At 21.3% G+C, this 27,023-nt stretch overlaps 8 protein-coding genes across 8 annotated transcripts; 3 read left to right on the plus strand and 5 right to left on the minus strand.

The window, feature by feature from the left end:
- Window positions 1-325: 325 nt before the first annotated feature.
- Window positions 326-2,128, plus strand: PY17X_1217800 (Rab3 GTPase-activating protein non-catalytic subunit, putative; the record flags this gene model as incomplete). The annotated part of the gene is made up of 1 exon (XM_724222.1): window positions 326-2,128. One exon carries the CDS (start codon window positions 326-328, stop codon window positions 2,126-2,128), a length of 1,803 nt encoding a protein of 600 aa, XP_729315.1.
- Window positions 2,129-3,154: 1,026 nt separating this feature from the next.
- On the minus strand, window positions 3,155-6,223 carry PY17X_1217900 (conserved Plasmodium protein, unknown function; the record flags this gene model as incomplete). Its single annotated transcript, XM_724220.1, has 1 exon — window positions 3,155-6,223. The coding sequence occupies one exon, from the start codon at window positions 6,221-6,223 to the stop codon at window positions 3,155-3,157; it is 3,069 nt and encodes a 1,022-aa protein (XP_729313.1).
- Window positions 6,224-10,680: 4,457 nt separating this feature from the next.
- PY17X_1218000 (U4/U6.U5 tri-snRNP-associated protein 1, putative) lies at window positions 10,681-12,663 on the plus strand (the record flags this gene model as incomplete). The annotated part of the gene is made up of 1 exon (XM_022956761.1): window positions 10,681-12,663. One exon carries the CDS (start codon window positions 10,681-10,683, stop codon window positions 12,661-12,663), a length of 1,983 nt encoding a protein of 660 aa, XP_022812614.1.
- Window positions 12,664-13,222: 559 nt separating this feature from the next.
- Window positions 13,223-15,652, minus strand: PY17X_1218100 (conserved Plasmodium protein, unknown function; the record flags this gene model as incomplete). The annotated part of the gene is made up of 3 exons (XM_022956762.1): window positions 13,223-13,351; window positions 13,510-13,736; window positions 13,918-15,652. 3 exons carry the CDS (start codon window positions 15,650-15,652, stop codon window positions 13,223-13,225), a joined length of 2,091 nt encoding a protein of 696 aa, XP_022812615.1.
- Window positions 15,653-16,794: 1,142 nt separating this feature from the next.
- On the minus strand, window positions 16,795-18,290 carry PY17X_1218200 (survival motor neuron-like protein, putative; the record flags this gene model as incomplete). The annotated part of the gene is made up of 4 exons (XM_718610.1): window positions 16,795-17,227; window positions 17,366-17,681; window positions 17,931-18,111; window positions 18,255-18,290. The coding sequence occupies 4 exons, from the start codon at window positions 18,288-18,290 to the stop codon at window positions 16,795-16,797; spliced, it is 966 nt and encodes a 321-aa protein (XP_723703.1).
- A 1,800-nt stretch (window positions 18,291-20,090) lies between these two features.
- Window positions 20,091-23,378, plus strand: PY17X_1218300 (Rh5 interacting protein, putative; the record flags this gene model as incomplete). Its single annotated transcript, XM_718609.1, has 1 exon — window positions 20,091-23,378. One exon carries the CDS (start codon window positions 20,091-20,093, stop codon window positions 23,376-23,378), a length of 3,288 nt encoding a protein of 1,095 aa, XP_723702.1.
- Window positions 23,379-23,600: 222 nt separating this feature from the next.
- Window positions 23,601-24,836, minus strand: PY17X_1218400 (conserved protein, unknown function; the record flags this gene model as incomplete). Its single annotated transcript, XM_718608.1, has 1 exon — window positions 23,601-24,836. One exon carries the CDS (start codon window positions 24,834-24,836, stop codon window positions 23,601-23,603), a length of 1,236 nt encoding a protein of 411 aa, XP_723701.1.
- Window positions 24,837-25,230: 394 nt separating this feature from the next.
- Window positions 25,231-26,541, minus strand: PY17X_1218500 (conserved Plasmodium protein, unknown function; the record flags this gene model as incomplete). Its single annotated transcript, XM_718607.1, has 1 exon — window positions 25,231-26,541. The coding sequence occupies one exon, from the start codon at window positions 26,539-26,541 to the stop codon at window positions 25,231-25,233; it is 1,311 nt and encodes a 436-aa protein (XP_723700.1).
- Window positions 26,542-27,023: the final 482 nt, after the last annotated feature.

Here is a 27,023-nt window from a genome sequence, read left to right on the forward strand (position 1 = left end):
TTTAATTTTTTTATTTTTTCATTTTTCATTTTTCATTTTTTATTTTTCATTTTTTATTTTTTATTTTTTATTTTTAATTTTTTATTTTTTATTTTTAATTTTTTTTAAATGTACAGAGTATATCATTTGTTTGGTGATTTATTTATATCCCAATTTTTGTAATTTTTTTGTTTTATTTTTTTTCATACATTTTTTCATTTCAAATTTGATGATTTTGATGAAGAAAAATTGGTAATACCCCAAAACACCACATAAGAAATAGTAAGCAACTAGCCAAAAAATTGGAAAAAATATATGTGTAATAATCCATATTCGAAATAAAACTATGAGTAATGATGGGTATAATAAGAGTTTAAATAAATATAAAGAGTCTGGAACAGTAGATAAAGGAAATAATAATACAAAAGTTATTTATTCACATCAAAATGTAAATTTATCAAATTTTATAAAAACAGGAAATTCACACAAAGGTGTTTGCCCCTATACAGCAATGGAAAAGGCATATGATTTGCCAACAAATTTATCAAAAAATAAAGAAGAGGAAACAAAATATAATTTACCAAATAATACAGAAAATGATAAAATAAAACTTGAAGAAATATTCGCACTTGAAACATTAATGCAAATATCAAATAATATATTTATAAATACAAATCATAGTATAACAAAAGAAGATATAAATATAAAAAATTGTAAAATAGTAATATATGAATCAAATAATTTTTTACAAGATTCAAATAAAGGAGATGATGAATTTATTAATATGCTATTTTATTTTCAAAATAAGAATTATATATTTTTTCTTATATATTGTTTAAATAAAAAAAATGTAGTCTATTTAAAATTTTTTAATCCTTTATTAATTGAAAAGGAAAATATAGAATCAATAAATTTATTTTTTATTAATAATTGCTTTCCTCATATTGTCTTAGGATTAAATAATGGAAAAATGTGTTTATATAATCATGAAGGTGTTATATGTATGCAAAATAAATTTATTGATTGTAAAATAAAAAAGATATTTATAGAATATAATTATAATTATATTTTATTTCTTCATGAAAATAATACAGTTATAAATTCAAATTCAAATTTAATTAAACATGCCTTAGAAACAAATAACAAAATATTACCTATTGATTATATATTTACTGTTAATAAAAATATACCAATAAATCATATAATACTTCGATATAATAATACATTAGATTCTATAAATAGAGATTTATATTCAGCATTTGGAAAAAATGATATTGTTAAATATATAAATAATTGCACATCAGAAAATGTAGATGAATTTGAAAAAAATACAAATAGTTTTAATTTGAATGGACCTAGAAATGCAAGTTATATTATAACATCCAAAAATATGACTTGGGCAATTTTAAATATAATTAAACCTAATGTTAAATTCGATTTTTTGATAAAAAGAGAATCTTATGGTGCTTCAGAAAAATTAAGTTCTAAAATTAATAACTTTATAAAAAATATATTTGTAAAAGATGGTGAATCATTATTAAATATATCTTCTAATAAAATTCATATAAATAATCTTAATCAAAATATATCAATAAATAATATAAATAATAATAACCATTCTATATATGCATTTAATACAAATATGATATACACATTTAATGACCCTAAAAGACAAATTATTGATATTTGTATATGTCCATGGAATAATTACTTAGTTTTAGCAATTGATAATTTAGGTAGATTGTGTTTATATAATATTTCAAGATTGAATATTTTGTACATGTGGAAAAGTTATAGATCAGCTTTTATGAGTTTTATAATAAAAAAAAATAATAACCAACTAGCTAAAAATATAAAAAATGATAATTCCACAAAAATTATTAACAGCAATATTTTTTATGTCACTTCAACTGATAAGAGTTATAAAAAAGGAATATTTTTTTATATTAAACCAAGAAATTTAATTGAAATATGGGATATAAATACATTATATAAAATATATGAAATAAGAACTTTTGATGACCCAATTTTATTTAAATTTTTTTTCAAAAATCATGATATTCCTAATGATGTATATTTTTTTAATACAAATACCCATGTATTTGTGATTAATTCGAAATTTGAAGTTCTTCACATAAAATGGGTTTAAAAGATTGAGACCTTTTCTGTTCCGCTCGATTGTTATGTCTTTCAAACTGATTATCTTCATTTTTTTTTTTTACCCGCGTAAAGAAGACATAAAATCACCTTTACAATTTGTTATTTTTAACATGTACACATTTTATTTTTTTTATTGCTTGTTCATAATTTTTTGGGTACATGCACACATAATGTAAACATGTGTGTGTACACCTCAATGTAAATTGTTTTAACATAAATAATGTAAAAATTAAAAATTAAATTCCAAATAAATTTGTTAAAGTTATATGTATTGTTGGAAAAATTCGTTTATGTTGTAATTGGAAGAGCACAAAATATGTGCATTATTTTCTTCTTAAAACGGAAAGAAAAAAAGAAAATATAAATTAAATGGCATAAAATATAAAGATTAGCGAAATAAAATATAAATTAAATGGATAAACTATAAAGATTAGCGAAATAAAATAAATTACGCGTGTAATTGCCCTATTTGTACTTCAAAATTAAGTCAGGGCATTTCGATAGTGCAAAGAAAATTATATAACTCTATGCCCACACGAAGAAATACACATAATACATAAAAAAAATGGAGAATATATATTTTTTTTTTTTTTCCCCCTTGTAAATTTTTTACCATAATAATTTAAAATAATAAATATTAAGCATATCGAAAATATATCAAATCATCAAACTTTCATTTTAAACCTTTTATTTATACACATATTATTTTTCTAATAATATGGTGTATGTTCTTTTATCACTTTTTTTTTTTTTTCTAGTTTTGGATTATGGAATATCGAAAATCATAAAGCAAAGAAAGGGGGGGAAAGGGAAAAGATATATATGTCAATCTTCATTTGGTTTAAAATAATTTGATTAAAATTGGTAAACTTGTTCCAATTTGGCTTGCTCATTTTTATCATGCTCCAATTTGGCTTGCTCATTTTTATCATACTTAATTGGCTTGTCATTTTTATCATATTCAATTGGCTTGTCATTTTTATCATATTCAATTGGCTTGTCATTTTTATCATACTTAATTTTCCTCTGTCAATGGAATGGTTATTGTTTCGTTAGTTGGTATTTCCGATTTCGAGTATTTAGAAATGTGCTTATCTTTTTTATACAATTTTTTTTTATTGGAATCGGTAAAATTTGAATGTGGATAATGTCTGTAATCTTGCTTATATTGAGTTGGATAATATTGTTGCGAATGATAATTAGAATATTTATTTATTTGTACAGAATTTTTTTGATTATTAAAATTAGAACTATTATTGTATATTCGACTATTACCTAAATTATGAGATAAATTTCCTATATGTGAATTCATGAAATTATTTGCATCTATATCTTTTTGAGAAGCTTTTAACAATGATTTTAAAGAATCTAAAACGTTATTAACTTTAGCATTTTGTATATTTTCAGTTATATAATATCCCATGTTTGTATCTCCTCCTTTATTCAAATAAGATGGTGATTTACCAATATCATTATATGTGTTATCATTTTCCAATCTTAATAAAGAATTTATAATAGGTGTAATATTTATATTTCCTTGTGTTGTGTTTTTATTTTTATATGAATTATAATTTAGATTAGAATCATTATTTAGATAATATTCATAATTATAGTTATTTCTAGATCCTAAATTGAGCTTATCATTTATATTTAGATGTTTGTTATATGTTCCTAAATTAGAATTTCCCCAATTATTTTCAATATTAATTCCATTATTTATTCCAATATTATTTGTTATTTTTTTATTCATCATCATATAATCTATATTCATATTATTTTTATTAACATCATTTATATTATTATCATAAAATTTCTTTTTAAGATTTCCATTTTCCATAGAATGTTGTTTATTAATATTTCGATAATTATATTGTTCATTATTTATAGGGAAAGAATAATTTTCATTTCCTATTCCAACAGTTGATCGTTTAATAATTTCATGTTCCATAGATTCATGTGTAAGCTTATTTGAATTTAAATTTTTTATAATATCTAATATATTTTTACCTCCATCTTTTATATATAAATTATTGTCTTCTGTTTGTCCGATAATATTGCTTCCATTTTTAAAACTGTTACTATTTTTCCAATTATTTTCATATAAATTTAAAGAATTATGTTTTTCAATATCTTCCATACTTTTATTACGTTCTTTGATTAGCGATATTTGTTTCATAACCAGTTCTGCAACTGTGTTACTCAATTGCTTTGACTCTCCACCACCACTACCACTATCACCACTAATATTATTGCCACCACTATCACCACTAATATTGTTACCACCACTAATAATATTACCACCACTAATAATATTATTATTATTATTATTATTATTGTTAGACACGTTTTCATTTGTATATACACAATTCAGGCTGTTATTATTAACATTAGTGTATGTGGAATTTTCTAACACTCTACTATACATTTCGCTAGCTCCATGATTTGGTATTGTCCCAAGATTTCCATTGATTCCATTATTATTATATCGAACCCCTATTTCTGTTCCGGTTTTATTTTTATTATTTAGATACTTGATTAAATTTCCACTATCATTCTCATCAGTGTTATTATTTTTAAACCATTTTGCAAAATTGCTTTTTGCTAAATTTTCTTCATCATTATCTTTAAATATTGAATAATTGTTATTTCGATGTGTTCCTTGTATATCATTATTTATCTGTACTTCTTTACCAATTTTTAACCGACTATTCACAAAACTGTTATTAACATTGTTAACGCTATTAACGCTATTAACATTGTTAGCGTTGCCATCATTTATCATATCTGCATTTAACTTATTATAATTCCTTCCTTTTATATCATATTCTCTTTCATTTTTTTGTGAAAATTTTTTAATATCGCCAAGTGTAAATATTTCGTGGTTACCTTTTTTCCCATATATTAAGGGATTATCCCAATATTTATCGGGATCATTTTTATTAATATGTTCATAAGCTGGCGAATACTGCGAATGTTGCGAGTATTGTGAGTATTGTGATTGGTTCTGATAGTTTCCATTCTCCTTATTATGATAGTTTCCATTCTCCTTATTATGATAGTTTCCATTCTCCTTGTTATGATAGTTTCCATTTCGGTCATATTTATTTCCATAATGCACATTCGCATTATATCCTAATCCGTTGTTTCTCTCTTTTTCAGTTAAATGAATTTTACCATCTACATCTATGTATATATTATTTATTGGCAAATTATAACAATTATCATCTATATATTTAAAACCTTTCGGATTCGAATTATTTATATTGTTCAGATAAATATTTGAATTTTTATTTTGTCCATCAAATTTATCATAATAATATCCATTTTTTGTCCTATTATTATTATTATATAAATAATTATGATTTAAATTTTGAGATGATGTATAGTTATTGTTATTTGTGGATTCATAATTTAGATAATGGTTATTATTAGAATTAGAAATGTTGTAACTAATAGATTCTACACCTATTTCACCACCTTTATTGTTTGGTTGATTAAATGAAAAAGAATTGTCATGTACATTTGAAGAGTTGTATCCATCTCTAATATATTTATTAGAATTTCCTCGAATATATTTATTTTCTTTTATAAAAAAACTACGATCTAATATATCATTTGGATCATCTTCTTTATCTGACTTATAATTTAAAAATCTTAACAACAATAATTCATATAAATTATATCTTAAGCATTCTTGTTTACTACTGTTCATATTATATGCATTTTCATCGCCATCATCATTTTGCCCATTTTTATCACCATCATCACTTTCCCTATTTTCAATTTTTTGCCCATTTTCATCATCTACCTTAATATTATCTACATCTAACCCATTGTTAGAGTAATAATAATGATAGAGAGGGGTGTAAGCATTATTGTTATTATCATAAATCGTGTCTGTACTTATGCATGTGATTCTATTATATTTATAAATATGTTTGTATGTTAATTTGTATAAGTTATTATAATTTTTATATATTACATTTCCATTCTTATCAATTATATTATCACAACATGCATTTAAGGGACAATTAATTCCTCTGTTATTTATGATACTAAAATTTTTCAATTCTTCTTTTTCCATTTAAATCAAAGTGTATCTAATATTAAGATATGTGATTAAAAAAAAAAAAAAAAAAAAAAAAAAATATAAAAAATATCAATATTTCATTCGCTTCAAAACTTCCTATATCTATAAATATATTATATTGGTCTCCTACAATATCTGAATTAAATATTCAATTGGATATCCTTATACGTATACTTATACATATACATATGCTTATACATATACATATGCTTATACATATACATATGCTTATACATATATGTGTGCATATACTTAATCATCAAAGAAATAAAATATTACATTATATATATATAAAGAAAACTAATAAAATGGAAAAAATCATATCTATACATATGTGAAGTTGACACTACACTAATTTGGGGGTATTATATAAATTGTGAATTACACACATTCTTTTCTAAATTTTCGTTATTTATAAAGATTTTGTTTTTTTTGTGAAATTTATTTATATATACAAAAAAAAAAATATACGCATATACATATATGGAAATAAAAAAATAACTAAAATAATTCGATGTTATTTTATATATATACCCACGATATATAAGACTGACAATAATATACACATGTATATATGCAGCATATACAATTATTTATTTATTTATTATATCTATGTTCTTATTATATATTAAGTTTAATATTAACATACATGTTAGTTTTTTAAAATTTTCGAAATTAAAGAGAAAAAAATCGTAAGGTTTTGAAGATAATTTAAAATTATATATAAATTCATTCCACTTATTCAAATTATGAAACATATATACTTACATGTTTACCCACTTTTTTTTTTTTTTTTTTTTTTTTTTTTTTTTTTTTTCTTCTTATTATTATTGTGGAGTAATTATTATATGCCTTATAATTTTTTTCTCCCAAAATATAATACAATATAACAAATAAATAAAAAGTAAAAAATAAACAATATAAAATAAAATATAAAAATATAAAATATAAAATATAAAAATATAAAATATAAAATATAAAAATATAAAAAAAGTTAACTATTATGAAAATCAGATATAATAGTTACTAAAAAATAAAACATATCAAGTATATGAATTAATGTGTAATATATCCAGATTATATATTTTTTGCGTTATATATAATCTATGCATATGCATGTGTATGTATATATATTTATTACGTGCACGGGCTTATATGTAGCAATAAAGATATTATATATTATCATAAAAAAAACACAAATAAATGAAAGGGGATGGTAAATTTTTTTATTGGCAAAAAAAATTTTAATTTAAATATTTTTATCGCATCCAACTTATTTGATGAATATATAATAAATATTAATATGAATTATATTTTTGGCTAACGCATATATTTGTACATGTATTATTACAATATTATATATTGTATATTATATACTATATATATTGTATATTTATATATTGTATATTTATATATTGTATACATACACATGTATGTATATAGTATTATATTGCTACGTGATTAAAGAGGGAAAAAATAAACTCATAAATTTTTTTTAAAATATATACATATATATTATTTATTTAAAATATAACAATAAATGAAAAAAACACATGTTTAAATATTATATGTAGAAATATGTTACTATGTTTTGTATGACTTATTAATTTATTTTGTAGAAATGTTAATAAAAAATGAGAGCTTTTTAATACTTTAAGCTTTTTTTTTTTTTTTTTTTTTTTTTCACAATTATAAAACAATGTTCAATGTAATTTTATCTTATATTCCTTCTTCCGTATTTACACAAATTTCTCAATCTTCTCGCACAAGTGTAGTCTGTTTGTTGGCGGATGGATGGGCCCAGTATGTATGCAATGTAGTATGTATGTATGTATGTATGTAGTATGTATGTAGTATGTAGTATGTAGTATGTATGTATACACGTGTGTGCAATCATATGTAGGGATAACTGTTCCATGCAAATAAAGTAACATAAACAATCTTCAAAATAAACGTATATTTAATAATATATGCATATATATATATATGATACACGGTGTATGTACAGATATTAATGGAAAGATATAACAACACAAATGCTACTTAACCCGTTTTAAACAATTTTTGTTCTTTTTTTGTTCTTTTTTTGTTCCTTTTTTGTTCCTTTTTTGTTCTTTTTTTGGTCCTTTTTGGGTAATGGGTATAATACACAAAAATAAAATATTTAATATATTTAATATATTCAAATAAATTTATAAAGATTACACATATAGATATTTTCCACTATATTTTATTATTATATAAAAAAAAAAAAAATTGTTTGTATTATTGGTTATTTCGAATGTATATATGATTTTAGCATATTTAAATAATGAATAGATATAATAATATATGTAGGTAAAATATAATTGTAAGTTTGTGTTATTTTTCAATAAAAATGAATAAAATAAAAAACTATATTATAAATAATACTATGTATACTCATTACTTGGTCAAATAAAATATGTTTTCCTTTTTTTTTTTTTTTTGGATGTTTTACATAAATAATGATGATAATAATGATAATGATAATATGTATGCCAAATTAAAACATTCAATTCACACTATTTAAACTTATTTATAAAATTTGTTTTTTGATATATTTATATTTTAAGCAAATAAATGAAATGTAAAAGAAAAAAGAGAATATAAAACCTAAAACAATTTAAAAATTATATATTTTTAAATATTTTAAGTGGTAAAACATAAATGTAGATCTTATAATAATTAAAATAAAATAAAAAATATATTCATACATACATACACACATCAAGTCTATTTTGTATGACTGAAAATGATCTAACGATAAAAATGAAAATATATTGATATTTTTTTATATCCAAATATGTTTATATATCACCTTGTTTTTATAATATTTTTTTTTATAACAAAATAGAGTGTATATACAGTTATAAAAATATATCAAATATTTAGAACATTAGAAAAAAAAAAAAAATAGACCTAATAGTGTACATTTTTTTTATATTTATTTATCAATATAAATAATAAATGCTTATTTTATTCTTTTTAAAAAAAAAAATATTATCACAAAATAAGTATGGGTTATATTTATCACAAAATAAGTATGGATTTATTATTTTTGTTTTTTTATTCTTTGATAATAATTATAAAACACTTTTTTTTTTTAGCATAATCATTTATTTATACATGTGTTAAATGGTATTATCCTATTTTACTTATAAAAATTTAATCACAATTTTCTATTTAGTGTAAAATAAAATAACTGGATAAAATTATGCATAAACCAATGTTAGCTATTTTTTATACAAACAATTAAATTATATTTATAAAAGTTTGAACATTTCTTCAATTTTAAAAAATACTATGATGGTACTATAAGGGTTTATTATTTTATTTTTTATTCTTAAGACTTAAAAAAGGTAAATATATGCCTTTCTTTTTTTATCACACTAATATATATATATAGTGATATATTACCATAAATTTGCGAAAATATTTTTTATATATATCACATATATGTAGAACATGTTAAATACAGTTGAAATAACTGTTTGATAAAAAAAACACATTTATTCATACCTCTCCCACTATTTCGTATTTCCATCTTCTTTTCATTTTTGGTAATAAGATTGTATAAACAATAAAATTAGCAAAATTTCAAAATATATTTATATTTTTTAAATAAAACAGTACAATATAAATAAACTAAACCCTTACACTATTTTTCACTACCCCAGTAAAAATGGGTTTTTTCCATTTCGTTCATTTCGTTCATTTTAATCATTTATTGGTGAGCTTGCCACATGAAATAAATTACATTTCAAAGGAAAGCCCTAAATAATTGTTCTTAAAAAATTAAGAGTACATCAAAAAGGGGAAAAAAGGAAAAAAAAAAAAAAAAAAAGGAAAAAAAAAGGAAAAAAAAGCAAAACAGGCAAAACAGGCAAAACAGGCAAAACAGGCAAAACAGGCAAACACGAACAAACACGAACAAACGAAATAAATATAAAATTATAAAAATACCAAAACGTAAAGATAATTTGACAAATTTAATGTTTCGTATTTTTTCTTTCAATTTTGTACCATGTATATATAACAAATTTTCACTTTTCCTTTTTTAATATCTTTGGATAAAATTAAAAAATTTTAATATAAATTAAATTTGTAAAATGATAAAAAAAAAAAAAAAAATCATTATGACTGACTATAATGCTTAAAAAAAAATATGGTATGTCCCTTTTTATGTAATTTTCTTTTCGTTTTAATTAATTAGATTATATATATTATATCCATATGCATATTTTTTCATTTTTTCATTTTCTCATTTTTAACGAATTAGAAAGAAATATAAATAATTAAGAAAAACAAGAAAAAAGGGAAAAATCACATAATGTACTCAAGAAAAAATAGTAAATAAATAAAAACAGCTATTTTCATATTCGAACGAAAAAAAAAAAAATTTTTTTTTTTTTTTTTTATCATGTTCTGAAATGGAAAAAGAGAATGTATTAAGCATAGAAAAAACTAACGAGTTACGAAAAAAATTAGGATTAAAGGAATTAGAAATAGACAAAAATGAAAAGGGGGATGATAGCAAAAAAGGGGATGGCAATAAAAAGGGGGATGATAATAAAAAAGGTGTAAGGGGTAGAAAGAAAAAAGAAAATGATGAACCAAAAGAAAATGATGAACCAAAAGAAAATGATGAAAATGGCCAAGTAAAAACATTAACCGAAGAATTTGAAGATGATATTGATGATGTTCAAAATTGGGTGAATAAAACAAGAAATGTTATAAATAAAAAATTAGAACAAGAAAAAATAAAATATAGTGATGATGATGAAGAAGATGATGAAGAAGATGGTGGTGTGTCAAAAAAAGGAAAAAAAAAAGGAAAAAAAAGACAAAATAGCAAAAAATTTTCTAACAATTTAAAAGTACAACATAAAACTGAAGAAATTGAAAATGATATGGTTTTAACATTGAAAGATCAAAATGTTTTAAATGATGAAGATGACTGTTTAATAAATGAAGAATTAAAAAAAAAAAATATCAAAAGCTTAATAACAAAAAATGATGATAATTATTGGAACCAAAATTATTATAATCCACTCTCATATTATGAGAATGATTTAAAAAATGAACAAAAAGATAATAACACATCTATAAATATGATTCCAAAATATGATGAAGAAGACCATTCCTTTGATATTCAGATAAATTATAATGACAATGAAAAAGAATATGAACAAAAAAGTACTGCAAAAAATAATTTTGATAAAATAAAAAAAAACAATACAGAAAATTTAAAGAAAAGAAATCTCAATAATGTTGATGATGAAATTACAAAAAGTAGTAATACTATTCAAATGAAAAAAAGAAAAATAAAAAATATAAATAAAAGAAAATCAGATGATGTGTGGAGTTTCTTATATGATGATCCAATAAATGAAGAAAAAGAATCAGAAAAAAATAATGGAAATAAAATAAAAAAAGAGAAAAATAATGTAAAACCAAATAAAGAAAACGTAAATGCAAATAGTAATATTCTACAAGATGTTATGGAAAAAATTAAAGAAGAAAATATGAACATGGGATTTAATTATTTTAATGATACATTACTTAGTCAACATGAAGAAGAAAAAGAATTGTATGAACTATTAGAAAAAGGAAATGATTTAAAAAAAAAAAAAAAAGAAAGAATTAATTATCAAAATGAACTATTAAAACGTATTGTAATAAATGATGATGATGATGATAAAAAAATTGAAGATGAAAAAAATAATAATACTATAAAATTAACAGATGCTTCTGAATTTTGTAAAAGTATATACTTACCAATAGATATGCATGACAATATTAAAAAATCAACATTAAAAAAAAATGATAAAATAAATGGTATAGAAATTGCAGTATCCGATCGACCAAATAATTCAAATCGACTTTCAAAACTAAATCATAATGATCAAGATGAAAATGATCAAGATGAAAATGATCAAGATGATGAAAAAAAAAAAAAAAAAAATGAAAATATATATGATGATGGTGATGATGAAATAGATCTTTCAGAAAATGGCGTATCTGAAATTTTTAACGAAATTAAATTAGATGAAGGATTATTTGGGGCATTAGAATATTTGAAAACTAGAGGGGAACTAAACATAGAAGATAAGGTTTATAGAAACCCTGAAAATAAACCATTACATATGCCAACAGATAAAAATGAAATAAAAATCGATTATAAAAATGATACAGGAAAAGTTATGACACCCAAAGAAAGCTTTCGATATATCTCGTGGATTTTTCACGGAAAAAAACAAGGTAAAAATAAATTAGAAAAAAAAATAAAAAGAATGGAAATTGAACGTAGATTTAAAGAAAATCCAATGGAATCTCTTCCAACTTTAAATGTTCTTAAAAAAGTTCAAGAAGTTCAAAAAAAAGTTTATTTTACCCTATCCAATAATGGGTGATATATATTTTGGTTTTATTTTGGTTTTATTTTGGTTTTATTTTGGCTTTATTTTGGCTTTATTTTGGTTAGACGATTTAAACGAAATCTTTATATATTCTCAAATGTTAAAAGTGATAAAATGAAAATTATCACAACTTTACTTCACTTTTTATTTAACATGATATTTTTTTTATGATTTATAAAGCAACAAATAGGAAATGTTATTTCCGTTGTTTTATTGTGATTTTATTTGTTCACAATTTTTTTACTCAATTTTGTTCACAATTTTACTCAATTTTTTTCACCCAATTTTTAACTCATTTTTTTAAGTATAAAAAATAACAATGTTTAAAGTTTCAATAAAACACAAAAAATTATCTGTTGCATGTTAAGGGGCCGGAGAATGTGCATACCTATCGAGCACATGCTCATAAACATGCACACATTATGTATACACATATACATATACATATACATAATGGTGATACTAAAAAAAGACAAAATGGTGATTTATTTCTCGCCATAATTCGGAATTATTATGTACATATATTTTTTTTTTCCGTTTAATTAAGTTCTCTCTATGTTTTTTTCCTTTTTTCTTGAATGTACTTATTAAGTTTCTCGTTAAATTTTTTGCATATCGTGATTTGTTCAAATAAATGAATTAATAGTGGTTTCCCCATAATTAATACACTATTATATTCTTCCTGAAAAAAAAAATAACAACATATGTGTGTATGAAGATTGTAGTGTGGTAGTTTTTTTCAATTTAATAGCTTCGTTTGGCATATTTATTATTATTTTATTTTATTATTTTATTATTATTTTTTTTTTTTTTTTTTTTTTTCAAGCTAGTATGGCCTACTTGCTTCGCCTGAATTTCGTCCTTTATCTTTGAAAGATTTTCGAGAATTTTATTTCTTTTATTTTGCTCCGGAATGTAGGAAGTGTAAAACAAGTTGAGTAAATAATTAATTTTCACATGATAGTCTTTTACGATGTCGAGAATATGCTGCTCGTAATCAATCGTTCCAATGAGAAGGGATTGATTGCTTTGGCACTTTTTTGTGTTAAGGACAAAAAGCTGTCTACCTGTTGGTCATAAAAAAAAAAAAAAAAAAAAAAAATTAAAAAAAAAAAAAAAAAAAAAAAAATGGTGAGTTGTTATAGCTAGCCAAAATGATAAAAAAATATCCAATGATACACATTAATGTGTGCAATAAAAAATAGGTATAGTAGTTGACTTTTTTTGTAGAGAAAATTTATAAGATACCTATGGCAAAGAGATCCGAATAATTTTTTGATGTATTATGTCTGTTTGTTATCAAATCGTCCATAAAAATAGAAAATTGCTTATCTAAATTTTCCTTATTTTGTAATAAATTTTTAGTAGCATTTTTGTCTTCATTTTGTGAGTTACATATATTATTTTTTTTTTTTTCGAGATTAAATAATAATTCTTTTTTTTCATGAATATTATCAGATAAATTTGTATCATTAATTTTTTCATTTAGATCATCATAAAATTGATCAATAGTAAATTTTTTTTCTTTAACCATATGGATACAATAATTATTAAATTTATTAATTAATAAATTTAATGAATTATTATTATTTGGTATTAATTTTTCATTAGTTAATATACCAAAGCCTTCAGGGTTTTCTTCATTAAAATAATAATTATTTTTGAATATAACATTTTTTTTGTCAGACAATTTTGTTGATAAATATTCTGACAATATACATTTTTCTAATGTTCCTTTAATATCTTGATTAACATTTTCAAGATTATACATTAGATTTTCAAAAGAGTGTTGGTTATTTTGCTGAATATTTAAAAAATTTTTATTTGTCATAATGTCTTTTTCATTTTTATCATAAAAAAATAAATGGCTGTATTTATTGTTAAATAAAAAATACCAAAATGTTCCCTCATTTAATATATTATTTTCAATATAATAATCATATAATTTTTTTAATTTTTTATTTTCTGATAATATTAATTTACTAATTTCTTTATTTATTTCAACATTTTTATTAATTTTTTGTTCTTCTGATATATATATAGGTTCTTTTAATATGTTTTTGTCATCTTTTGAAATCATATATTTATGTTCATATATATCATTTTTATGAATTTTATAAAATTCTTTTTCATCTAATATATCATTTTCTATACACATTCTATATAAATTTTTTAAACGTTCATCAGATTCAAATATTTTATTTAATACAACATGACATTCTTTCATCATTTCATTTTCATAATCTTCTTCACTTTCGTCTTCATCTTCTTCATTTTCTATTTCCAAAGTTTTTTCATTTTTTTTATCTATTTTATTTTTCGTTAACCCACGATTATATTCCTCATTATACCCATCATAATTATCCTCAATAATTATACAATTCGCATTTTTTTCATTATTATTATTATTATTTGTCTTCTTTGTATCATATTCATCAATGAGTATAGGGTCATTATAATCGTTTTGTTTACAAACATTTGAATTTTCTTTGTTATATGTATTTATTTCATCTTCAATATTTATAAGTTGATTATTTCCATCTATTACCTGTACATGTTCATAAACATTATATTTATTTTTTATTAAATTTAAATTAAAATCTATATATATATGATTTTTTAAATTATCTTTATTTAAATAATTAATTGCTTCTGTTACTGTATTATAATTACGTTCATTTAAAAATTCGAAAATATATGATTCTGAATTATTATAATCATGAAAACAAAAATTATTTTTCTTACTTGTTAAGGCAAATGTTAATCGTATTTTATTTTTTTTTTTGGATTTTTCGGTTTTTTTCCAACTAAATATACAAACTTTTAAATCAATATCTTCGATTAAAAAAAGAGAATTACTCGATTCCTTTTCATTTTTTGTTTTATCAGATATGTAAATAAGAAATTTGTTTGTGATAAATAGATTCCCCTTTTCATTATTGTATATTACTTCCCCGGATTCAATAATCTTTTCTTCTTCCATTGATCAAAAATATCTTCTAAAACTTGGGCCCTAATTATGTCATATTTATGTACATATGATATGATCAAATTCGCTATTCTTTATTTTGTTTATGTGCAAGATAACTCAAGTTGTATTCCCTCGATAATAAATTTGTTTCTCTCTTTCTATTCCTCTCTTTATATTTCTCTCTTTATATATATAGGACTGTTTGGGGCTTCACTAAAATGTTTCTTCTTAATGTAGTACTTCTTTTCGCTTTTGCTATTTTTAACACCTGCATCTGCAAATGCAAATGCATATGCATGAAGAATTTATATAATTAAATAAATACATATAAAAAGGAAAAAAAATTATACTTTTTTTACCTTTCCTTTTGTTTACATAACTATTTTATAAAAAATAAATTTTTATATATTTTTTTTTATCTATACATATAGTAAATATATACACATATATATACATGCAAGTATATTCTCTCTGTTCACGTGATTTAACATTTTTTCAAAAAAAAAAAAATATAGCAACAATAAGAAAATGTAATGTAGTGGCTAATAAATTGAAAAAAATAATATCACCATACAATTCATACATGCATTATGATATCAATATAATGTCGCTACTTCTTGTGATTATTTTCCTGTTTGAACAAATTATAAATGTTCTCTTTAAAGGAGAAAATGTGCCAAGTATTTTTTTTATTTTTTTTATTTTTTTTATTTTTTTTATTTTTTTTTATTTTTTTTATTTTTTTTTATTTTTTTTTATTTTTTAGCTCTAAACTAGTCTAAAATTCTTTTAAAAAAGATAACAAATTAAACAAAAAATAAATACAAAATATAGTGAGAAAAAAAAAAAGTTAAAAAATGATAAATTTCATCAAAATAAAAACAGTTAAACGAATTATATTAAATCCACGGTATGTGGAAATTATTTAAGCACATAAATGTGTGCATATAAATATATTCGGTAGAGAGACATAAAAATTTGTCCCAATATTTTATCACAATGTGGCAATGTTCAAATTTGTATTCGATAGATAGCTACACCATATGAAACTATTTACATTGATAGACGTATATAATAGCATTGAATTTTTGAGGAATACTAAATGACTAATTGGGTATATATAATAACTTTCATTTTGTTGGTTTCTTTTATTTTTAATCTTCATTATCTTTATAGTCAAATTTTCTTCTAATGTTTATATTTGCAGGATTATTAGTATATTCAATATTTTCTGTTTTTTTATGAGCTATTAAAAGGTGCTTACTTTTGCTTATAGCTTTTTCATGGACTGATTTCCATTGTTGTGTTTTATTTGCAAATTCTTTATTTATTAATTCATTTTTTTGTTTTTTTTTTAGGGCATTTCTTTTTTTTGTTTTTTTTAATTTTGTTTTTAATGAGTCATTTTCTTTAATTATTAAATTTTCTGGTATTTTATAACCAGCTGGGGTGATTACCTCTTTAATTTTTTTTTTTTTTTTAATTCTTATTTGATCATTTTTTACATACTCACTATTATTATAACCTATATATGTAATCAAATAACTGTCTCCTTTATTTTTCGATACCATACAATCGTACCATTGCCTAAAAAAGGGAAGCAAAATTAAATGAGGTTTTTCAAAGAATTATTAATTTGGTATTTTTTTATTTTATTAATTTGTTATTTTGTTATTTTGTTATTTTTTAATCTGTTAATTTTTTATTTTTTTATTTTATTCCTACCCATCCTTTTTATATAAGGCCTGAAATTGATTATTTTCCGACGTCGGTAGTGTGTGCAATATTTCATTTAACTGTACATAATTTTTTTGTACTAAAACTTGTTCATTCGTTTCAAATACATGAACTAATAGTTGCTCCATATTATTTTGAATAACTACATTTTCTATTGACCCATATACTCTTTTGTTTTCATACATAAAACTGCATGTTCTCCCAACTAATAATTCTGACTCGTTCATAACATTTTCATTTTCGTTTGAAAATGGCTGTTCATTTTCTTCAGCTATTTGATTGGGTATTTCATCATCTGATTCGTCTAAAAATTAAAAGAGAAAAATGAAAAAAAAATTAATGAAAAATGTTTGGGATAATAATAAAATAGGTAAGAAAACCAACTATATAACTAATATAGACAGTAAAATATTCTATTTTATTTTTCATTTTAAACAATATCGTATGCATATATAACTGTTGTAGTTTAGAAATATATTAACACATATAAAATGGACAATATGTACATATATATTATATATATATATTATATATATATTTTTTTTTTTTTTACTTTTTTTTTTATATTTAATCAAGTCCCGAGTTAAGTTTATAACTTCTATCATATCACATTCCAACTTTTTCAAGTTTTGTATTTGCTCATTTTCTTCATTTTGATCATTTTGAATTTGTTCATATTTTTTTATTTCATCTCTTACTAAAGCTAGCTGTTTATTATACTCATTTATTTTTTCCTAAAAAAAAAAAAAAAAATATGACCAAGCTATTTTAATAATACAAACAATCAATTATGCATCCAAAAATATTTTGTATAAATTAAAGTTAATTTTTTCCACATGTATGTATATATATATAGAATAAGGAAATATTATGCTACCTCTAAATCTTCTAATGATTCATTAAATTCGTCCATTTTGTTCAAAATTATTTATTTTATTGATCAATAAGGTATTAAATTGTTGTTGTACCAAACTAGCCAAATTAGAATTTCTCTCTTTAAATATGTATAAATATATATATGCTATTTTATCATAGCATTTAGTCTTCTTTTTGAAATAAAAAATATGGTTTTAGGGTACAAATATAAAATATCTTTGTTATTTTTGGCTAAATAAATATTCTTCGCATTTTCATATATATTTATTATTTTATCCTATTATCACTTTTTTTTTCACTTTTTTTTTCACTTTTTTTTCTCACTTTTTTTTCCCGTTTTTTTTCTCGATTTTTTTTCCGTTTTTTTTCCGTTTTTTTTCACTTTTTTTTTCACTTTTTTTTTCCTTTTTAATTGTTTTATCACCAATTAGTGATTCGCTACGACGAACTTATTTATTTTTATATCTCTTCAATTTTTTATTTTTATATCTCTTCAATTTTTTATTTTCATACCTCTTCAATTTTTTATTTTCATATATTTTCTCACATTTCAACGAGAAAAAAATAATTCAATGGTATGCGTTATACCGCTAGTACTATGAACTTAAAATATATTTATTTATTAAGTTTAAAAAATTCGGAAAATAATTTGCATATTAAAATTAAGGGAAAAACAATATAACACACATATACGACAATATAGGCTGGTTGCCTATCTCAATTTTGGTTATTTTATTATTTTTATTATTTGGTTATTTGATTATTTGGTTATTTGGTTATTGGTTATTTTATTATTTTATTATTTTGGAGCATATTTATAGCTGTTCTGTATTCATTTCGAAAATTTTATATTATTTGTAATTTTACTATTATTTTGTTTTTTTCCACTTTTTAAATTGGATTTTTTATGATAAAAAAGGTTAGCAAATCAACTGAAAAAAAATATTTACAATTTGTCTGTCTTTTGGAATTACCTAAGCTTAATTGTTAAGAGGAAAACAAATGCATCAAAAAAAGTGAAAAAAAGTAAAAAAAAGTGAAAAAAAGTGAAAAAAAGTAAAAATTTCAAAGAAGTTTCAATCTATTAACCATTCTATGTATTTACTATACACATTTTACAATGTTGGAAAACAAAACTAAGATTGGATGTTTTGCATTATATATAATTGATCATGTTGTTAAAATATTCATATATATATGCAACCTTTGAAATGTCGAAAATTTTCCAACTTTATAATAATACAATGTTATAGTAATATTTTATCTTTTCACAAAATGGTATATGAAAAAAAAAAAAATAAAATAAAAATAAATATAAATAAATAAAATTAGATATGAATACTAAAATTGGGTAATAAAATGGAAACTGATTTGTTCAGTGCAGTTACAACAAATATTCTAAAATTTACAAAAAAAAAAAAAAAAAAAAATCACCCCCAAATTAAAAGGAAATTTCTAACAAATTGGAATAGTGCACAAGAGAAATAGTTATATTAAATATATATTATTTTTTTCATTTTTTATTTTATTTTTTTTTATTTTATGTGTTGTTATTTCCCCTAAATTTAATTAACCAATTAATTTAAAAATAAATCATCGTCTTTCACGATTTTCAAAAAAAATAGATGGGTAACGACATTATTTTTAAATAAAGGGGGAATTATTAACATTCCAACATTTTTAGACAATTTATATGCATCCTATATTTTTCTAACATCATTTTACATGCCTCTATGTGTATTTCATTTGAGGAGAAAAGAGAGTTAATCAATAAAACCTGCGTTGTAAATATGTGAATAATTTCGAAACAAAGATATATGAAAATAGATGCATTATAATGATGAAAAAAATAATAATGATAACCAACTTAATCATAATCATATTGGGGTTAATACTATTTAACTGTTCATGGTGTGGTAGCAAAGATATTATTTTAAATAAAACTAATAATGATGATGATAATAATAATAATAATAATGTATTATTTTCCTTAAATTATAAAATACGAGATAAAATACATAAAGGAAAAATAATACATGCAGATGGCATAGATTCATATGGATACAAACAAAAAGGCGTTTCTACTGTTATTCCTTTAATACATGAAAGTAAAATAAAAGATTTTTTTTCAATAAATGATGATGAACAAACATGTAATTATCATATATATAAACATGGTATATCAAATAATAAATATAATATAAAATGTTATCAAAATAATTTTTGTGGATTATTACCAAATAATAAATATATTAAAGAAATACAAAATGATTTATTATATTGTACACATTTTAATAATAAAGAAATGATCATATATCATATAAGTGAACCCGAATTATTAAAACCAGATGTTATATATCAAGAAATTATATTTTTAGAAAACCAAAAAAAAATTCTAATAAATTGTAATACAATGTTTATTGATATTGTTTCTATAAATAGCATTCCTTTTACATATTGTCTAAATGATAATTTATTATTATATGGTTTAAAATTATGTGCTAATAAAACTTATTGTTATATAAATTTTTCAAAATTTGATGTAAAATCATGTCCTATATATGATTCATATATATTACATATAAAATATAGATGTAAAGAAGAACCAAATCGTGCTTTAATTAAAAATGATTCAATAAATTCTAAAATAAAATATTCTGAACGGATATGTAAGTATGGTTATAATATTATACAAAACAGTTTATTAAACAAGGAATTAATTTATATCCCTAAAAGTGATATTAAAAATTATAGAAAATTTTTATCAAATAAATGTGAAAAAAATTATTCATGTGGAAATAAAGTTTGTTCGGTAAATCAATATTGTGATGAAGTTACTGAAACATGTAGATGTAAAAAATTGGGAATTCCAATTAATGAACAAACTTGTGAACCTATAGATGTATGTCAATTATTAAATTGTCCAGAAGATTCAATTTGTGTACAAAATAAAATAACAAACAAAACAGAATGTAAATGTAATGATAATAAATATTTTTATCAAAATAAATGTTATGATTCTCATGAATTTGAAGATTTTTTAAAATTAAATCATATAGAATATAGTCAAACATATATAGATAAATTATATACAGGGTCAGCATTAAAACCTGAACATATATTTATGGAATGCCCAAAAGATTTTGAAATAAAAATTATTAATGCATATGCTTCTTGTTATAATATTCCATTTTCTCTAAATAATATTCATAAAAAACGAATTACAGCTATTTTAAAAAAAGAATGTAATGGGAAAAATAAATGTGCATATGGTAATAGTATATATAATGCAGAAATTTTATATTACCCAAATATATGTACAGGAGAATTTATATATTTTAAATATAATTATTTATGTAAAGAAAAGGAAGAAGATGATGAAGATGACGAAACAGATGAGCATCATTCTGAAAAAACAAAACTTCGATTAGAAAATTTGTCTAAAAACCCAGTTTCAAAAAATATAAATGAACATACAAAAATAAAATCAAATCAAAATGTTACATCTTATATAAAAATATTAAATAATACAGAAAATAGTAAAATAGAATGTCTTGGAGGTAAAATACAAATTCGTAGTGCAATAATAAAAGGAGGACCAGGATGTGAAGATTTAAATATTACAACATCGGTGCAAACATATTGTAACGACACTAGTAATTGTGATATAGGAAGTATGTATAAATTTGATACATATTGTATTAATAATCAATATCTTTATGTATCTTATGAATGTAAAAATTTATGTACATATTGTACTAGCGATTCATCTTGTTATGGAAATAAATTTAATCATAGATGTTTTTGTGATTATCCTTATATATCAAAAAATAAAGATAATAATGTGGTTTGTGAAATTCCTACAAGTTGTTCATCAATAAAATGTAGACAAAATGAAGAATGTAAAAATTCAAATGGGTATATATATTGTGATTGTATTAATGGATATAATATAATAGATGGGGTATGTCAAAAAGATATTCCATGTTTTGATCAATGCCCAACAAATAAAAAATGTGTTGTAGTAAAAGGAAAAAATGTGTGCAAATGTATTAGTAGATTATTAGATAAAAAAGGAAAACCTATATGTTATGATAATGAATCAGATGACGATTATGATGTTTTATATGCTTCTAAAAATAAATGTAAAAAAAAAGAATATATTAATATGTGTAATAAAAATAAAGAAAATTGTGTTTATTATATAAATACTGATGAAGCTCGATGTGAATGTAAAGATCATTTTGTTAGATCTCCCAAAACTAATGAATGTGAAGCTATTGGATATTGTGATAATATAGAATGTAAAAAAAATGAAGAATGTATATATTCAAATGGTAAAGGAGAATGTGTGTGCAAAGATAATTTTTATAAAAATGGAGAAGGAAAATGTGTACATAATAATTTATGTACAGTTAATAATGGTAACTGCACTGATCAGGCAAATTGTATATACCATGAAGATAAACCACATGAATGTACATGTAAAAAAGAGGGTTATGTTTTCTTAAATAATAAATGTGTTATAAGAGATAAATGTAGTGAAAAAAGTTATTGTTCAGATAATTCGATTTGTATAAATGTATTAAATAAAGAACCTATGTGTGTATGCACATTTAATTATATTAAAAAAAATGATCTTTGTATTTTAAAAAATCCATGCTTACTTAATAATGGGAATTGCCCAAAAAATTCGATTTGCAAATATCAAAGTGATAAAACAACATGTACATGTACAGAAAATTATACACAAAAAAATAATATATGTGAACCATTAATAGACCAAACATATCAAAAATTTTTAATAAAATATAATGAAGATACTTATATTTCACTTGGTGGATGTGGTATTATTTATTTTATATATGATGATAATCAAATATTATGGAAAATTAATTCTACAGAAGAATTTTATATTTTTGATTATACTTTCCCAAACAATGAAAATGTTAATGTTTATATCAAAAATAAAAATACAAAAACTATTATTTATTTGGAAAAAATCCAGAATGAAAATACAAAAATTTATGATGATTTTGTATTAGATCACCTGCACTGTTCATACACTAACATGTTTTTTATGCCTGGAAGGAATAGATTGCCAAATATGTCTTATTACGAGTAAAAAAATTATAAAGAAATATACAACTCAATTTTATATTATATACATTGTAATATTTATCATACAAGACTGTTTTTTTCCCTAAAATGGGTATGCATATGTTGGTATATATATATAATATATATATATATGTATATATATATATATATATATGTGTGTGTGTGTGTGTGTGTGTGTGTGCATAGATAATTTTAACGATATTAATTTATTTTGCAATAATTTCAACTACATATGCCAGTTTTGAAAAATAAATTTATCTATAGGTTTTTTATTTTCTAAACATGTTATTCCCATTTGGTTACAATTATTTATAAATGGAGATATGTTATTTATTTTCTCTAAAAACGGGTTTGAAAAATCTTCTAGAATTTCAAAATGAAGATTAATTGGGTTAATATTTTGTTCTATATTTATATAATGAAAATATGAAAAAATATTAATATTATAATTTTTTAACATTGTTATAAAATTTATTAATTCTTTATGAACAGTCATACTATTTCTTTCGAATATTTGATTAGGAGTTGAATGAATAAATATTTTTAAATTATATTTTGAAAGAACTTTTAACGAATTAGATTCTATATTAGTGTCATATATTTGTTTGTTAAAACCTGGATCTAAAAAATATAATGATTCTATATATTCTAAAATAAACTCTGCTTTATAAATTTCTCTTAGTATAGAAAATAAAACACTACATCCTTTACTAAACCCTATTAAAATTAATTTTTTTCTTATAATTGTATTTTTATTTATAACATTATTTATACACTTATCATAATTATCCAATGTTTTATCTGATTGAAACATATTTCCACATTTTTGAAAATTGTTATTAACTAATGTATCATCATTTTGTTTTTTTATGAATCCATGTATTGAACTATCTTCCTCACTTTTTTCTTTTAATATATCATTATTTAATGATAATAAAATAAATAATAAATGTTTGATTCCTTTTGCATCTATATATTTATCGTTTTCACACTTTTCTGTTTCAATTTTATTTTTTGGTAATATTTTTGTAACTGTCTTTGAATTTGCAACAACGTTTTGATTGGTTTTGTGGTTGATTTTGTGTTTTATTTCGGGGTTGGTTTCATTTTGAGGATTGTTATTTAAAGATCCAGAATTATGATTTATAAAATTTGAAAAAGTAGAGAAACAATTAACAAAAACACTAGGCTTAATAAATATTATATGGTCATATAAATATTTAGATGATATAACCCAAAATAAAGCTTCATAACTAAAACAATAATCACTACATTCATTAATTGGTTCATATATATAATAAGTATATATACTATTTTTAAAAAAATTAGAATAATCTCCTGGAAAAAATATTATATATTTATTTTCATATTTTTCATCTATTAAAATAGGTTCTCTATATAGTATTATGTTATTAAGATTATTAATCCCCGTTATATTATGAACAGAAAAACATACTGGCATTTTTGCACACTCACATATGATATATACAAATAGAAAGATCTTAAAAAATATGTGGATAACTTATTTTATAAAATTTCATAAAGGAATAATAAATAACATTTTATTAAAAGATAAATAGATATTCAATAAGAATTCCAAATTTTTCAATCCCCTTAAAAATAAAAAAAAAAATTATTTTTTTTTTTTAGCATAAATTAAAGCACTTAATATTGTTAGAAAAAAAAATGAAACAAATGTATATGCACATTGGGGGTTTCAATCAGCCCTATTAAAAAATGCATAACTTAGGAAGGGGGATTTTGATATTTTTTTTTTTTTTTTTTTTTTTTTATTTTGTTTATTTTGTGATTTTTTTGTGATTTTTTGGTATTTTTTATTTTTCCATTTTCCATTTTTAATATTTGCCTGTACCCAGTATAGTGTTATCCCTTTTCAACTCTATAGAATCATTTTTTAAGAGTAATTTAGCATGCAATAAATTGAAAGTCTTATCGTTTTTATTTTTTGTAGCAATTAACTGAACAATGCCATTTTGTTGACATGTTTGGAAATATATTTTACTATTTACATAATTTTGTTTATATAATCCAGATATACTTAAGATTTGTATTTGTGTATCTCCTAAAATATGAAAAAGTTGTTTATTATTTAACACAAAATTTTTAACATAATTTAAACCCGAATAAGAATTTTTATATATTCGAATTCTTTTTATAGCTAAAATGGTTGATAAACAAAATGCACACAACATAATTTTCCCAATATATTTCTGTGTCTTATTCAATTCTCGATTTTTATTTACATATTTATAATAATAAGTATTTTCTCTTGGATTGCCATATATAGGATATATTTCATAATTGTAATCAAAAAAGTTATTAATAAAGGTTTTAAAATTGTAAAAAAGGTCAGCAATTGGAATCGCATTTTTATTTTTTGCCCCGTTATTTTCTGCCCCGTTATTTTCTGCCACGTTATTTTCACTCTGGTTCAGACTGCTTACTACACTATTATCAGCACATTCATTTGGATTTTTTTTTTTTTTAACAATAATAATATTATTTATTTTCCATGGGTATTGTTGCTGGATAATTCGAATTGTCTCTTTATCCTTATCAACTATATTTTCTTTTTCATTTTGGCTAGCTGTACATATTTTTGAGGAGCTATTATTTTTATCATCACATAAATTATTTTCTTTTATTTTATTATTACTAGAAATAAATGGAATAATAAATGATTTAATTTTGTAAAAAAACGATTTAATTTTTTTTTTAATTAAATATGGATTTTCGATATAATCTGAAATATCTATATCTTCTTCATCCATATCATCATTATTATTTTTATTATTATTTTTATTATTATTTTTATTTTTTATTTTTTGACAATTTATTGAATTTATATTAACCCAAAATTGTTCCCCTTTTAAAGACAAAAGTATTTCACATTTTGCTCTTTGATTGGAAGAATCAAAATTTCCTTTTTTTTTTATTATTTTTATTTCATCATTGTTTGTATAATTTAAATGTAGTTTTGCAATATTAATACCATCAATTATATATAAATGTCTATGTTCAAAATTGCTAAAATACTTCAAACTAAATACACATCCAGTACTTATAAGTAAAGCCCATGTAGTGCCTAAGCCTAAAACAAACATGTTATTTTTGTAAAAATCAATTATTTTTTTTTTTACATACATTTTTGGCTATCTAGGGTTATAAATTTATTTTTTAAATTTTTATTTCTTTATTCATTGTCAACAAAACCATGATAAAATTTTATGATGATATACATGTTTTGAAAATATTAAGGAGATAATTCCATATTATAATAAATCAAACTCCTAACTATATATCGTTCGAATTTGTTCATAATTAACTTTTATGGCTAGTTCGGTGAAATTCCTTGGGACTAAATTATGACAAAAAAAGGAAAGAGAAATAAAATGAGAAAATAATTATTGCTCTTCTTTTAACATTTGCTTAGTTCTCATTTTTTCTATTTAAAAGAGCAGAAAATGTACATACAAAAATTGTAACAAGTTTTATTCTATTTCGTTTTTTTTTGCTTCGTTTTTTTTTATTTTTTTTATTTATTTTTTATTTTTTTTTTTTTTTATTGGCACAATTTACACATAAGCTGAAAGTACACGACACAGTGTAGCCTTCTATAAAAGCACTA

Source organism: Plasmodium yoelii (assembly GCF_900002385.2).
Source record: "Plasmodium yoelii strain 17X genome assembly, chromosome: 12".
In the NCBI taxonomy this organism is placed as follows: Eukaryota; Apicomplexa; class Aconoidasida; order Haemosporida; family Plasmodiidae; genus Plasmodium; species Plasmodium yoelii.